General features: G+C 36.9%; 1 protein-coding gene across 1 annotated transcript; it reads left to right on the top strand.

Annotated features, from left to right (window-relative positions):
- The first annotated feature begins 250 nt into the window (after positions 1–250).
- Positions 251–12,366, top strand: LOC131952097 (GTPase IMAP family member 5-like). Its single transcript, XM_059314611.1, has 4 exons — positions 251–320; positions 7,290–7,403; positions 7,580–7,677; positions 11,576–12,366. The coding sequence occupies exons 3-4, from the start codon at positions 7,662–7,664 to the stop codon at positions 12,364–12,366; spliced, it is 807 nt and encodes a 268-aa protein (XP_059170594.1). The 5' UTR covers positions 251–320; positions 7,290–7,403; positions 7,580–7,661.
- The last annotated feature ends 2,796 nt before the right edge of the window (positions 12,367–15,162 follow it).

The following is a 15,162-nucleotide window of genomic DNA, read 5'->3' as shown; positions in this document are numbered from 1 at the left end:
ACGTATCACATGACCAGGTCAAGGTCACCATGTTTACAGACAACATTCCATCTAGTGTTTGAAAAAAAATGTCCTCTATAGACCAAAGCGTTCAGTTGGGTGGGGCATGTCACGAACACAGGAGGTTGTCTTGTTTGAAGAAGACGTGCCATTGTGTTTCTTCTGTCGCGCATGAATGACACTTTATCCTTGTTCTGAAGTTAAAAAAAATATGTCACTGTGTGTTTTACGTCAGGATAATATTAAAATTCCCAGACATCTAACGATAAAGAGACGTGTATCGTATGCATCTCTATCCAGTGTTGAATTGTTCAAGAAAGGTAAATGCGGTAAATTATTTGAGAGAATCACTACATTGTTTTTGTACCTATTTTTATGTTTCAAAATAAAATGTAATTATATATATATCTATATATATATATATATGTATCTATATATATATATATATATATTTATATATATATATATATATATATATATATATATATATATATATATATATATATATATATATATATAGTAAGATTATTTTATTCTATCAATGATAATTTAGATCTAAAATTCAAAAGATTGCTTTTGGAAATAAACAAAGAAATAGCATACTGTAGAGTTAAAATTTTGGTTAAAATTTTTGAAGATCTAAGATGTAAATTTAAAACTAGGTAAAATAGTGAAATATAATATAACGTGTTTAGTTATTTGTAGCTGGCAGGACAAGAGTCTTGATCGTTTAATTCTGTTTAAATTGTTTACTGCGTAAAGGTTTAAATGAGCAGTTTTTCAATAACTTAATTTCTGCTACGCAATAATTGCAATGTAAATGAAAGTATTTATTTTATTATTTTATTGAATGTATATAAGATTCAGCGGCAATAGTCAAGATGCTTGTACGACCGTGGCAGTGGCGTAGCCAGGATCGTGTCAAGGGGCGGGGGGGGGGGGGGTTCCAATTTTAACACGGGGACAAACTTTCGATTTGCACCCCCCCCCCGCTCAAACTTTCGATTTGCACCCCCCTCAAACTTTTTATATATACACCGAGGGGTCTGTGGGGGGGATTATGACCCCCCTAACCCCCCCCCCACTGCCTACGCCACTGGACCGTGGACATTACTACATATATTTCTATGGATATCTGCAAACGTTATCCGAACCATTCACAGTAAAATGTTATGAACGGGACAAGAGACTTATGTCGTTTATTGGTGAATTAAAAAGCCGTTTTTCGAGTCAGGTTTTACCCAAAGTAGAGACGTCGCGATGGGGAGGGGGGGGGGGGGGGGGGGGTTCTGGGGGTTTGGACCGCACCGGGTGACACCTTTTAGGTGGTTGACACCAAGGCTAAAAAGGCAAAAAAAAAATAGAGAAAAAAAAGATAACTACAGTTAAATGAATGATTAATTAGAGTTTTAATAGTCTTGTAAAAGCCAAGTTTACAAATCCGGACAAGAGTGGGTGAGGGGGAGATGACTCCATGACGTTAAAGCTATCCCATCGTGGGAGGGTGTTACCGACTAAACTTTCAACATTTTTGTAAGGAAAAGTTTTTGTTGAGAATTTTAGTTACTGATATGGCGATCGACAACTGATGACAGCAAATTTAATAATTTTCTACAAAAGCAATGACTTTTCTAATTAAATTAATAACTGTTAGAATTAGGCCCATTAATGCATTTCTAGGTGAATTTAAATAAAAGTTGACGCCACTTTACAATAAGGTTAGGGGGAAGTGATACTAAATACAACGTCCACCGTAGTGGATCAGGATGCAAACACATTGGAAATTTACAAATCTACATATTAATTGAGAATAAAAAGCCAGCAACATTTACATAGAATTGGTTGACTTGCATCATTGACACATTTTGACTCAGCCATGAAACTAGTTGCCAAACGTTTTGAAACAATCAATTCAGTTCTTAAATCAATTTAATCTTGAAATTGTGTATGTTATGCAATTAAATATGTAACATTATAATAATTTAATTACACATTTAGTATACCCATTAGAGGCAAATAGCTTCAATCGGATTCAAACGTTGTAAAAAGTATTGGTTGCTATTTTACTCATTTTCCAATACATAAAAAAAAGAAGACGAAGTTTAGTCCAAAAATGCGTAAACTCAAAAACATTTAAATACATTATATATATATATATATATATATATATATATATATATATATATATATATATATATATATATATATGGCACCCCGTCAAAAGAGCGCACGACAAAAGAGCGCTGACATAAGAGCGCCGACATAAGAGCGCACTAATTTCCCGACAAAAGAGCGCCGACATAAGAGCGCAAACGAAAGATAGAAAAACAATATTTAATAAATAGGAACAAGAACATTAACTCGGATCAGAAGGCTCCGTTTGATGTTAACTTTTTATTGTGAGCTTTACCTCGTAGGTAGTCCATCATTGAATCATAAGCATAGGTTGAAGCAATCGCCTGCAATCTTCGGTTCAGCTGAATATATTTGTTCTTTGAAGGTTCTGGTTGATTAACTCCCGCTAGATGACGTATTACCAGATCGAATTGGATGTGACCTTGTTCCAGACGAAACTGGTTGATCAACTTAAAAACGGAAGGATGATTACAATCTACTGTTTGTTGGAATGCGCGATGCCATGCCTCGAATTAGTTGTTTGTACGGGGTAGATTTTCAGCGACACGATTATGGACATTCCAAATAGCAAGAGCGAAGCGTGGGTCACCTCAACGGTTTCTCCTTTGTCTCCCTATGAAACTATCCTCCCAATAATCTACCAGTGGCATAATTTCGGCAGGACTAGATCTAGCTCGGCAGCCATCTTTCTTGCAGCATCATCATGTCGTTCTTCAATCAGCATTTGCTTTGTCCTTTCTATTTCTGTAGCCTTCGATTAATATAACCTTCCCTTTCTGTGATTCGAACGTCTCAATGATTCTTGGATTAGAAATATTTTCAAACTGTATTCAGAACATATTAATCATAATATATATAAATAAACACGTCGTTTTATCGTACCGCCAATTGTTTAATTAAAACAAGTGTAAACAATATCATATTCGTTTAGCGTACAACATGTATTGTTTTAATTGACTGCGCTCTTATGCCGGGGCTCTTTTGTCTGCGCTCTTTTGTCGGCGCTCTTATGTCGGCTATCTTTTGCCTGCGCTCTTAATTCGGCGCTCTTTTGTTGTGCGCTCTTTTGACGGGTCACCTATCTAATACTATAATGGGCCAAGTTCGCACATCTCTCTCTCTCTCTCTCTCTCTGTCCGCAAAAATTTTTCGCCGGACATCACGTCAGAAACGGCAGCAATATATGGAGAACTTTATACGGACTTTTGTTGAAAATAATATGTTAGATGTTTTAAATGTATAACCACAATTTTATTTAAAGAAGAAAAATATAAAATAAAGGCGTATTCGAATGTAGAGAAACAGTATTATTTATGCAACCAGAAAAGCATTAATAGATGTGTAAAAGAACGCATAAAACTGTGACGACACTATTGCTTACTAATGACGTCATCTGCCGTGTTTAGAATAAAAAAGAAATGAACTATTTCATTCAAATTTGATTTAGATCTACGTACACTATGAAATGTATACAATACAATTTTTCCGGCCTAAACTCATAACATTTATTAATACAAAATCTTTGTTTGGAACTGGCTAATTTGGGATAAAAAAATTAATTTGAAAGAATAGGCATATTCGCGTAACTTAAGATTTTAAAATACGTCTTTCATTCTCTGTATTTTATAAGGTGCCTAAATAGCGGAGATGTTAGTGTACTATAAACCACGCAGGTGGTGCGGGTTCGAGACCCACCAAGTCAACTTGGTTAATGTATTTTTTTTTTATTTTGCTCGGACAAAACTTAAAAAAAAAAAAATTCAATTAGGATTCTAGATCTAGATCTAGATTGTCGGGTGTCCGATAAGGCACTTCCCGGCGCCGCAGGCGCTTCAAATTTGGCAGGATCTTGCCTTGGGGCGACAGAGCACGGGGGCCGGTTGGCCGAAAAGTCTACGATGAGGGGGTCAAAACTGACCTCGACTGACCGGTACCTTATATGAGCTATAAATCGAAAAAAAATGTCCACGGAGGAACCTCTTCATAACTCTTGAGGTCGTGGACCGACCCTCGGGCGAATTAATTAAGCATTCAAATTCTCAATGTTTTCGAAAGCCTAAGCGAAGCTGGGCAGCATGCCTAGCATATATATACTAGCGTACCCGAACCCCGCGCGTTGCCGCGGGGCTAGAAGAAAGTTTGACGAAATATATTAGAAGGATTTCACCAACGCGTTACCAATCACGCGTGACCTTCTTTTCTAAAAATGAGTTATTTAAATGTAAACAATGCCTGCGCTTGGATCATAAATATCAGTACACGGGTTTACCTACACAACCGCATAAAAACCTTGAGTGTAAATTAATCACTCACCGAAATAATATGGTAGAACACACTTCGGTGACCGCCCATGTGTTAGAGACGTAGAGGCCCGCTCTCAGGAGCCCCCCCCCCCCGAGTACACTACTGCATAGGCGCGGCGTACGACCCCTGGCTCCTTAAAATAGCATCCTGTTAACAAGGATGCAGATTTCGTCATTCACTAAAGTGACACACAATTACGGGATTTGTTACTAAACACGTAAAAAAAATTATTTGACGCGTTTCAAACATCAGTGTGACTGATGCAATATGTTAGCGTTACTAATGGTCTATTCTTAGATGCTCGATCTCAATTTCTGTTTGGATTATCTAAAAATAGATGCTAATTGCATCATTCGCAAAGTGACGAAACTATTTGGTTTTTTTTTTACGGACGAAAAGAAACATCCCGGTTAATAATCTAACCTTGGTTAATTTTTCTGATTATTAAAATAAAACGTATTACATGGCCCTCAGCGGCCCATGTGAGCCTTTGGGGACCGAAACAGACATTTTTATTTGCAGCCTAATCGCACCCTAACAGAGCGCCAGAGGACACGCCTGATCCAATTTAGTAAGCGTTTGTAACGCCCCATCCTATTTATTGTCTATGACACTGTTTAGACCGAACGTATTCACCATAGCGCTCACGGGAAAGACCAGGGCGCCAAATTGCATCCTGCCGGGGGGCCGCCCCCAGTCAAAATTAAATTTCCCCGCCCACACCACCCACCCATCCCTATTCCCCCCTCCCACCACAGAAAACTTCTCTGGAGTATTCATCAACTACCTAAAGTTTTATGGCACCGGGATAAATTGCGTCGACCCGCAATCGTCTTTTATTTTTAAATACCGTATATTGAGAAAAATCCCACCATTCCGTGGCGCCGCCCTTGCGAAATTAAAAATTATTTTTTACAGAACCCTTCCCTGGAGTGTTCTAATCAAGGCCCTGAACTTTGATGGCTATCGGATGAACGTTGTGAGACCGCAATCGACTTTTATTTTTATATACCATATATATAGAGAGAGAAAAAAAATCGGGCCCTGCCAGGGCGCCACCACTGCAAATTTGAAAATTGTTTTAGCGCACAAACCTCCCCATGAATGTTTTCAACATTTTCCCAAAGTTTTATGGCGATCATGTGAACAGTGTCACGGCTATTCACTTTTATTATTTTTATATACCGTATATTGAGAAAAATCGCACCCTCCCGTGGCGCCGCCCTTGCGAAATTAAAAATGATTTTTGTACAGAACCCTTTCTGAGAGAGTTCTAATCAACTCCCTAAAGTCTCATGGTTATCGGGTAAACGCTGTCAAACCAAAATCGATTTTTATTTTTATATACCGCATATTGAGAAAAAACAAATCGCGCCCTGCCGGGGGGCCACCCCGGCGAATTTGAAATTTTTTTTTGCGCAGAAACCTCCCCAGGAATATTCTCAACAACTTCCCAAAGTTTCACGGCGATGTGATAAGAGATGTAGTAATGCATAAAATACAAACAAACAAACAAACAGACACACACACACACACACAAACATACATTGCTTTATATATATATAGATAGATAGAAGATAGAAGATATATATATATATATATATATATATATATATATATATATATATATATATATATATATATATATATATATATATATATATATATATATATATATATATATATATATTGAAAATACATATACACATAATATTCTTTATGGGGGGGGGGGGGACACACCATTATTTACCGCACCGGGTGACACCCGCCAGACCTAACGACGCCACTGATCCAAAGCATCTTTGAATCGAGAGAGAGAGAGAGGAGAGAGAGAGAGAGAGAGAGAGAGAGAGAGAGAGAGAGACTAATCTCTAGACTAGTTATTCAACCCAATACGTGAGAACTAGAAAATTTTAGCCCCTTGCACTAGTGGCCCTGGTCACGGGCAGAGTTTCTTCCAGGCATCTCTTCGAGGGGGGCTTTGCCCCCCCCCCCCCCCCCGAAAATTTTTTACCGCCCCCCCCCCGAACGAAATAAAATTTATATAATTTATATAGAAAATATATACTTTTAACAGTGTCCGCCACCCCCCTCCCCCCCCGAAGAAGGTCTACCGCCCCCCCCCCCCGAACGAAATGAAATTTATATAATTTATATAGAAAATATATACTTTTAACAGTGTCCGCCACCCCCCCCCCGAAGAAGGTCTACCGCCCCCCCCCCGAAAATTTCAAGTGCCCCCCCCCCGGAGAAAAATGTCTGGAAGAAACACTGATCACGGGGCAGAAAAAAACGCTACTAGTTGAAGCCGTCTGTCTTTAAACCGGTCATCTATTTCCGCCCGTCTGCGATGTATGCTATACTAAATACTTATATCTAGTAAATGGCTACCGATGTCTTACGTGTTTAAGTTTACCAGGATAGAAACGTCCTCATCTCAAAAACCAAGAACATCCACCAGGTTATAGGTGCATGCGATGTATGTTATACTTTCTTTCTTTTAAATTGCTTATCATTCAATTAAACGTTACTAGTAAATTTTGTATGATATTGAAATTGTTTATTGCGTAATTAACGTAACTAGTCAATTTGTTATGATATTTAAATTGGTTGTTGCGTAATTAACGTTATTAGTAAATTTCTTATGATCTTAAAATTGGGTAATACTTATTTAACCATTACTAGTAAATTTCTTATGATAAATTAAAAATAATGATTTTCTGTGCCACTATTATATTTTACTTCTTTTTCATATTGTACCTTTCTTAAAAACGTTAGCCCCTCTCCCTGCCGCTGCCCGCATATATTTCCAGGTAATCTCGATTTAAAAACGATTAAATCTTTTTCAGGAAATAAACATTACGTCTTAATATGGACGCGTGCTGAAGAATGATTTTTGAAGAAATAGAGAGACTCCTCAATATTTTGCTCTATGTGAGAGGAATTTATGCAACTAAGACTCGGTAAATGTTTTTGTGTAAAACGCATTTTAAAAAAGTGAACTTAGGCCTGCCATGCAAAATGCTGAATACAAAACAACAACTAATGTTTAGAAATATTTACTTTAAAAGTTGTGTTTATATGGGTTATTTTTTATGTTTGATGATATGTATACATTTTGTCTTTTATTATTTGACAGCAAACTGTGATGTTATGATAGACATGAACATTTTCTGGAAGTAGTCCGCAACAGGTTGTGCTATTTGGTTTTACAACCCAAGATGGAAAACAGAAAAGGTAAAAGCTACTTCTAAATATTTAGTTGCGATAGAGATAGAGATAGAGATAGAGATAGAGATAGAGATAGAGATAGAGATAGAGATAGAGATAGAGATAGAGATAGAGATAGAGATAGAGATAGAGATAGAGATAGAGATAGAGATAGAGATAGAGATAGAGATAGAGATAGAGATAGAGATAGAGATAGAGATAGAGATAGAGATAGAGATAGAGATAGAGATAGAGATAGAGATAGAGATAGAGATAGAGATAGAGATAGAGATAGAGATAGAGATAGAGATAGAGATAGAGATAGAGATAGAGATAGAGATAGAGATAGAGCAAAGGAATATGACGTTTAAAACATTTATTTATTAATACTGAATAGTCCAGTGAGACAGAAATCAATCGCCTGCTGACACTTGATGGACTGTCGGATTTGCCACGTCGATATCCAGAACTAAACTCTTGAGATTTGGTTAACAATACCCCAAACCACTATCCGCTGATGCCGCAGTGGCGTAGCTAGCATTTTCGGGCTGTGATGGAAATATTATCACTGTGCCCCTTGGTCAATCTATAAATTTTGTATTTTATACGTCCTAATTTGTGTATTTATACGGTATTATTATATAGTACCCCGTAAGGTTAAACACCTTTGATTTAATATTACTTTTATGTGGGTTGGGTGACACTCAATAAAAGCACAGGTACCTTGTGACGACACTAACCAAATACAATTTTAAAAATTTGCTCCTTGAGGTCAATTTTAGCTGCTTCTGTATGTTCGATACTTAGGATGGCCAAGTTACTGACCCAACGGGTATATCTACAACTTGTTTTAAAAAATCATCCTAAAGGAGAGACTCGGGGCGCCAATTCGAATAGGCTACCTCTGCCGGAGAACATCCCTTATTTTATTTAGTCATCGATAATATTAGCCCTCAGTATCCCCATGGCATGGCGCTCATTAAAACAAATATATGTTCCGTAGTGCTCACGGGGGAACCCGTGGTGCCGGCCGGTGCGCCTATGCAGTTTGACCGTTGAATTAAGCAATAACCTTGATCACTTGTGCAGGACACCCAATAAACTAAGAAAGCGGCTGTAACTCTGCTCAGGGGTGGCAAACCAAACAGCATTAATGCGCTGCCCTCCGAACGAATTTAAAATAATTTAATGGCAGAAAACTTTATAGGAGTTTCTTTGTAGCTTCTCTTCGAGTGGTAAGCATTTCACGGTTAGTTGAGGTTTGTCTGAAGTATTCTAAACTACATCCCAATGTTTCAAGACGATTTAATCATTTTTGTATTAATGAATTAAGATAAGGCAGATAGACAAAACAATTTTTTTAGTAGCGGCATATCTATAATAATAGGTTCGCTGTCTGTGTATCTATCTATCTGTGTATGTATGTATCTGACAAGAACGCTCTAGAGAAAACACAAGCAAATTAAAAACATGCATAGTAATTCGAAAAACGAAATATGACGTCGTATTGAGCATAGAGTAGAAAATAATATCAAGCCGGAGAATGCACACAGTAATATGACGTCATTGATTCTCGAGTAAACATTGAATAAAAAGGCAATTTTGTCTAATCTAAGTGGTTTGTGTGAAGAGTTTCTTTCATACAATTCTTCGGGTAGGGGCGAAGCCCCACCCCCGCGTTAGAACGTCTGAGCCCCCCCCTCCCCAACTCAAAAGAAATTTCTTCATCGATACTCTATAATAAAATTACCGCCTAATTAATGTGTCTAATCTAAAAAGTGGTTTTCTTGCAATTTCTTTAATGCAATTCTTCGGGTAGTGGCTAAGCGCGACACCAGTGTTTCTTTCAGACTTTTTCCTCCCCGGAGGGGGGAACTTTTTCTAATCTAAAAGTTGTTTAGCGTGCAGTTTTTTTTTTCAAGCATCTCTTCCGGTAGGGGCGAAGCCCCGCCCAGATTCTTCCTTTAGTTTGTATGATCTACAAATGCGACCAGTGTTTCTTTCAGACTTTTTCCTCCCCGGAGAGGTGTGGGGGTACTTGAAATTTTCGGGGGCGGGGGTAGAATTTTTTGGGAGGGGGCGGACACTGGAAAAAGTATATAATTATATTTCGTTGAATGGGACGGTAGACATGTTTTGGAGTGTGTGTGGGGGGGGGGGGGAAGGGGGGCGAAGCCCCCTCATCCCAAGTAGAGTTGCCTGAAAGAAACTCTAAATGCGACTTTTGTCATGAATGAGATTAGGTGCATGGTTTATTGATATGCCTATGACTATATTTTGTATAAATTAAAGTACCGAGAAAATAGACAGCACTATCAACCTAGCGCCCGTTGTATCCTTCCTCAACGGGCCATTTTTCTCGTTATTAAATAAGAGCAAAACAAAATTTTGTTAGGATTAAAACTAGTAGAAAAACATTGACAAAGGTTTGACTTAGCTTGTTGTGAAACACTGCCCACGACCAAATTTTAATCATGAATGGAAGGAATTTCGATGAGGACAGAGAGTTGAGAGGGAGGTGGGGGTGCAGGTTTGTGGGGGCGGGGTGGAGCGTTTCCATGTTACTAAAGATTTGTAGCAATACGTGGCAATTAACGGGTGCCGGATGCCAATCTTACACAAGATTCACTGTTCAAGTTTCTGTATATTCTAATTATCTCAACGTTTGCCCGACAAAAAAATAATGCCTGTAGTGTTATCAATACCGATGGGCCCTGTACGACCTCCCTTCCTCTCCCACTGAATGCCACTGCCTGTACAAAAACAAAGGTCTGTGGGCCTTTTTTGGAACATTTGATTATTTTCACAAAACAAAAGAAGCTGGATTTCCATATTCTTTTTTTTTTACTTTCTCGTATATACGAAGTATAGAGAAAGTCTTGTAATCGTGCAAAAAAAAAATCGAGATTTTTACAAATCTCGACGTTTTACACCTCACTGATACGGAAAAACATAATTTTGCAATCTTGTCCCTATGTCTGTGTGTCTGTCTGTGTGTGTGTGTGTGTGTCCGTGTGTAAACACGACAACTTGAGTACCGTTACAACTAGGTTGATGAAATTTCATATATAAGTATTTTATCAAAATCGTAGATCAGTATCAACTTTTGAGCGATTTCCGATAACCAGAAGTGCTACTTTTCCTACTTTGAATTTTTCAAAAGCCTATAACTTGAGTACTATTTCAGATAGATAAATGAAATTTCGCAAGTGAGTAAACGATCTAATTCTCTACCTTCTATTAAATTTTGAGTAATTTCCGTTGACCGGAAGTAGTAATTTACGCTACTTCCGATTTCTCAAAAAACTAATGTAAATTTTTAAAATACTAATAATATTGCGCACTATTATGCACTTTTTTTTATTTGGCGTTCACTTGGTGTGCAATTAATTTGTCTACGAGATTGTACTCTATTTTTAAAACTTTAAGTATTTAAAATAGATTAAAAATCATGTCTACAGCCCGAGTTCCCATCCCCTGTTATTTTATATAAAAATATTCGAGAAAGTTTAGGGGAGATCACTCCCGGTTTATTTAACACAAAAATATGAAAATTCTAATGTAAAAATTTTATATTTTAGAGAGGGAAAAGGGCCCATACTTTCCTATGCCTTGTTGACGTTAGCTTTACGGTAGCTACGCCGCTGGTATCCCGTACAAGATATAGTGACAGTCTAACAAAATTTTGCGGTTTTTAATACTATTTTTTTTTAAATTAAAATTAATTATCTTAAAATATCCAATGAAAGTGTAACGTGCTTGATTGTTTTTTAATAAAAAGTAATTCTACACTGCACGATGACTTATGATTTATTTAAACATAGTAGAAATTTGATGATGCTTGAAGAAGATCTTATTGAAATTTAATATCTATTACAGAGTTTTTGATTACATAAACATAATTAGGCGTACGTTTACTTTATAGGTGAAATGTCCAGCAAAAAAGATCTTAAAATTGTGCTGATAGGAAGAACTGGATATGGCAAAAGTGCAACAGGCAACAGTATTTTAGGGAGAGAAAAGTTTGACGTATCAAGTAGTCTATACTCGTGTACTAAATTAGTTGAAAATGGAGAAAAAAAAGGAAAAGAATTTACACATACTATCCTTGATACAAGAGGACTATTTAATGCTGATTATGATTCAAATAAAGATACTGTAATTACTGTAAAACACATGGAGGAGCTAATGAAAGAATGTCCTAAAGTAGATGCATTGTTGCTTGTTTTAAGACCTGACATATTTACAAAGGAAGATGCAACAATTATTGAACAGCTTAAAACAATTTTTGGATCAGGTGTTTTCAAAGAACACTGTTATTTGGTTATGACACACGGGGATAACTACGAGGGAACCATCTCATTTAAAGAATTCTGCGAGACCTCTACTGGTAAGTTCAAAGAACTTTACAAAGAGTGCGACAAGCGAATATTTTTAATCACAAACTGGGGAGGCTATGAAAAGAACTCACCCAGAGTTACCCAAGCAGAAACCCTGATAGCGAGGGTTCAAGCATGGCGGGCCAATAAAAATCCTTACACAGCTGAGAAAGAATTTAAATCTGCCGCCCTAGCACGCAAACAGTTGGCTTTTGATGCAGATAAAAAAAGTATTGAAAAAAAGTTTATGGAAACGATTAATAATTTAACAATAGAAATGGAACAGTATGAAAACAACAACACAAAACCTTCTACTGATTTCAAGAATGCGCAATGATATTAAACAATCTGACCCAGATCCCAATACGGAGAATTTGAAATTGTTTCTGGAAGAAACTAATGAGCTGATACGGAAAGCTGATTTGTTACCAAAACAGTCATCAAACTGTACAATACAGTAGATATTGCATCATATATATATATATATATATATATATATATATATATATATATATATATATATATATATATATTGATAAATAAGAGTACATTTACATATAACTATCACAATAATTTTATAAAAAGCCCATGTGCGCAAGATCCCCATTTATTTGTCACCTTTGTTATATTTTTATGACATTTTTTTGCCTCAGAGTCAGTTTACCGTACCATATTTGCTTTAGTATTACAGTTTTCATCATCGGCTTATGAGGACAGATACAGATTTACAATAGCAATACTTCTTTCAGTCATGTACTTTTGTTATTTTATGATGATTTACTTATACATTACAAAAAACGTCTAATTAAATTTTTGTTCTCAAACCTGAAAATCAAAATGTGTTATGAAATGGTGTTTCAAGGATCTGTAGGTAGGGTGGGTTTATAAGGTATGGGCTTATAAGCAGTGATGAGGTAGATTTGATTTAAAGAAAAAATATGACAAATATTATAACAAAACCACAGCTAAATACTAATATAAATGTAGAGCTTATAGATACGTAATTTTGTGAAAATTAGAATGTACCATCAAGTCACTTAACATGATTTGTTATGGGCATAAACCTGTGCATTTGGGTTAGTGTATAGTAATATAGATCTACGTATTTAGAAAATAAAATTTATAACTTGGCAGGTTGCTTTGCATTTTCTTTTGTAAGATGTCTATAAAATGGAACAAGATAATCATTAAAAGATATTCTATTGTCTATTTATTGTCGATGCATAGTTTGAATGCAGATATTGAAGGCCCACTAGCTAAATAAAAATGAAAATGTAGTAATTACTTACAGTGTTTTATTAAAAAGATGTTATGTTTTTATAGGACTTTAGAATTTGTCATTTTGTAGAGCATTTAATTACAAACTCGAAAATGACTTACTCAGTTGGCGATTGAGCTCTTATCTTCTTCTTCTTCTTCGTTCTTAATTGAAAATATGGTGGAGGATTCAGACAACAAGTACAACTTCGTGAACAAACCAGACTGTGGTCTCCAGGTTGGCAGGCGCCCCATATAATTTTCCCTGAGTGGAGTGGGAAGGGGCCTGTGTCTGACTCGTGCCTGGCTATACAAAGAGCATTCCTGAAGGACGTGCTCCGTATTTTCCGGGGCCCTGCCACAAGGGCACATCTCGCCACACCCAACCTTCAGTTTTTTATGCACGTGTTGATTTAGTCTGTTATGGCCTGTTCTAAGTCGAAAGATTATGCATTGTTGTTTTCGTGTCAAATTATAATAGCCATCCTCTTTATTGTAGAGAGGGTGTGCGTTTGTTTGTATTTTATTATTCTTTTTATTTCTTTTTGGGTGTAACGGGATTTCCGGTTGTGGTTTCTTTCCCCCAGCTAGTCTGCAATCCCGTTACCCTGGATCTGGCAGTGGCCCGGGATCCACTGCAGTACAATTCTGCTGCAGGTTTTTATTAGCCTTTCTAGTGCTGTCCTAAGTGTTTGAGTATAGGACTCTGGATTTTTTTAGGGATTGCAGGACAGATTTGGCATCTGTAAGAAATACTATCTGACTATTTGGTGATTCAGGGTGTTCTGACAGGAGGTTTGCTGCAAGCTCTAAAGCTTCTTTTTCTACCCTAAAATTGTCGGATAGGCTGCCTGTGGCTATTGACTTTTCTAGGCTTTATCCGCTTGGCCATTAAATAAGGACGCCATCCCCGCCATTTTTTGTGGCAACTTCAGCTGAGCCAACTGTGAATACTTTAATCCAGGTATTGCTGGGGTACTGATCCTTAATGTGCTTATTTGTTATTTTCTTTAGTTCTTCTAGATTATGGTCAGATTTTTTGTCTATGGTGTCTATTGAGTCAATAATGGTTAAATGACAGTGGGAGATCCAAGGCGGGGAGAAGTTTTGAGTTTTTATTGCTTCAGGAATGATATTTGCGATTTCATATTTCTTTTTTAGATTCTTTGCTTTTTTAATGAAACTTGTTCTGTGTAGTCTGTTTGATGGACTGGGTTTCTGGAGTTTGTGTTTTAGATTATGGTTTTCTAGTGCCTCTAGCTTTGTGTATAGTTTTCATGGCTTCTGTCATTATTCTCAAACCAATGTTCTGAACTTTGTCAATTTTGCTAATATTTGTTTTTGCTGCTGAGCCCCAAGCCGAAGCACCATATTCTAACGTAGGTCTCACATAGCTGGTGTTGGTTTTTTTCAGGATTGATGATTTGCTCCCCAGTCTGTTCCTGCCAGTTTCCTCATTGGATTAAGTCTTTTAATCTCATTGCTTTGTGTAGTTTCTATTTGATTTCTCCAGGTAAGTCGAGTGTCAAAAGTGACTCCTAGGTATTTGGGGTGGTCATTTTTTCTAGTTCTTGGTTTTCAAGGGTTAGTTTCATTTTTTGATGTTTAGTTGATAGGGTGAAGATTGAATAGGTTGTTTTCTTGGTATTAATAGATAAGCCCCAGTTTTTGGTCCATTTGCCGAGCTTGTCAAGTGTTTCTTGAAGATGACATTTTGAGGTACCAATATATTCCTCTGTGCTGATTAGTGAAAGGTCGTCTGCAAACATGCTATTTTTTTACTCTCCTTGGGATGTTTTCATTTAAGTCATTTATATAAATGATAAAGAGAGTAGGAGACAAGTTTCCTCCTTGAGGGACTCCATTTTTTATAGTT

Source organism: Physella acuta, unplaced genomic scaffold (genome assembly GCF_028476545.2).
Source record: "Physella acuta isolate Inbredline_101_S28 unplaced genomic scaffold, ASM2847654v3 ptg000852l, whole genome shotgun sequence".
Classification (NCBI taxonomy): Eukaryota; Metazoa; Mollusca; class Gastropoda; family Physidae; genus Physella; species Physella acuta.
Note: the sequence above shows the minus strand (reverse complement) of the source record. Positions and strands in the feature narration are given on the sequence as shown.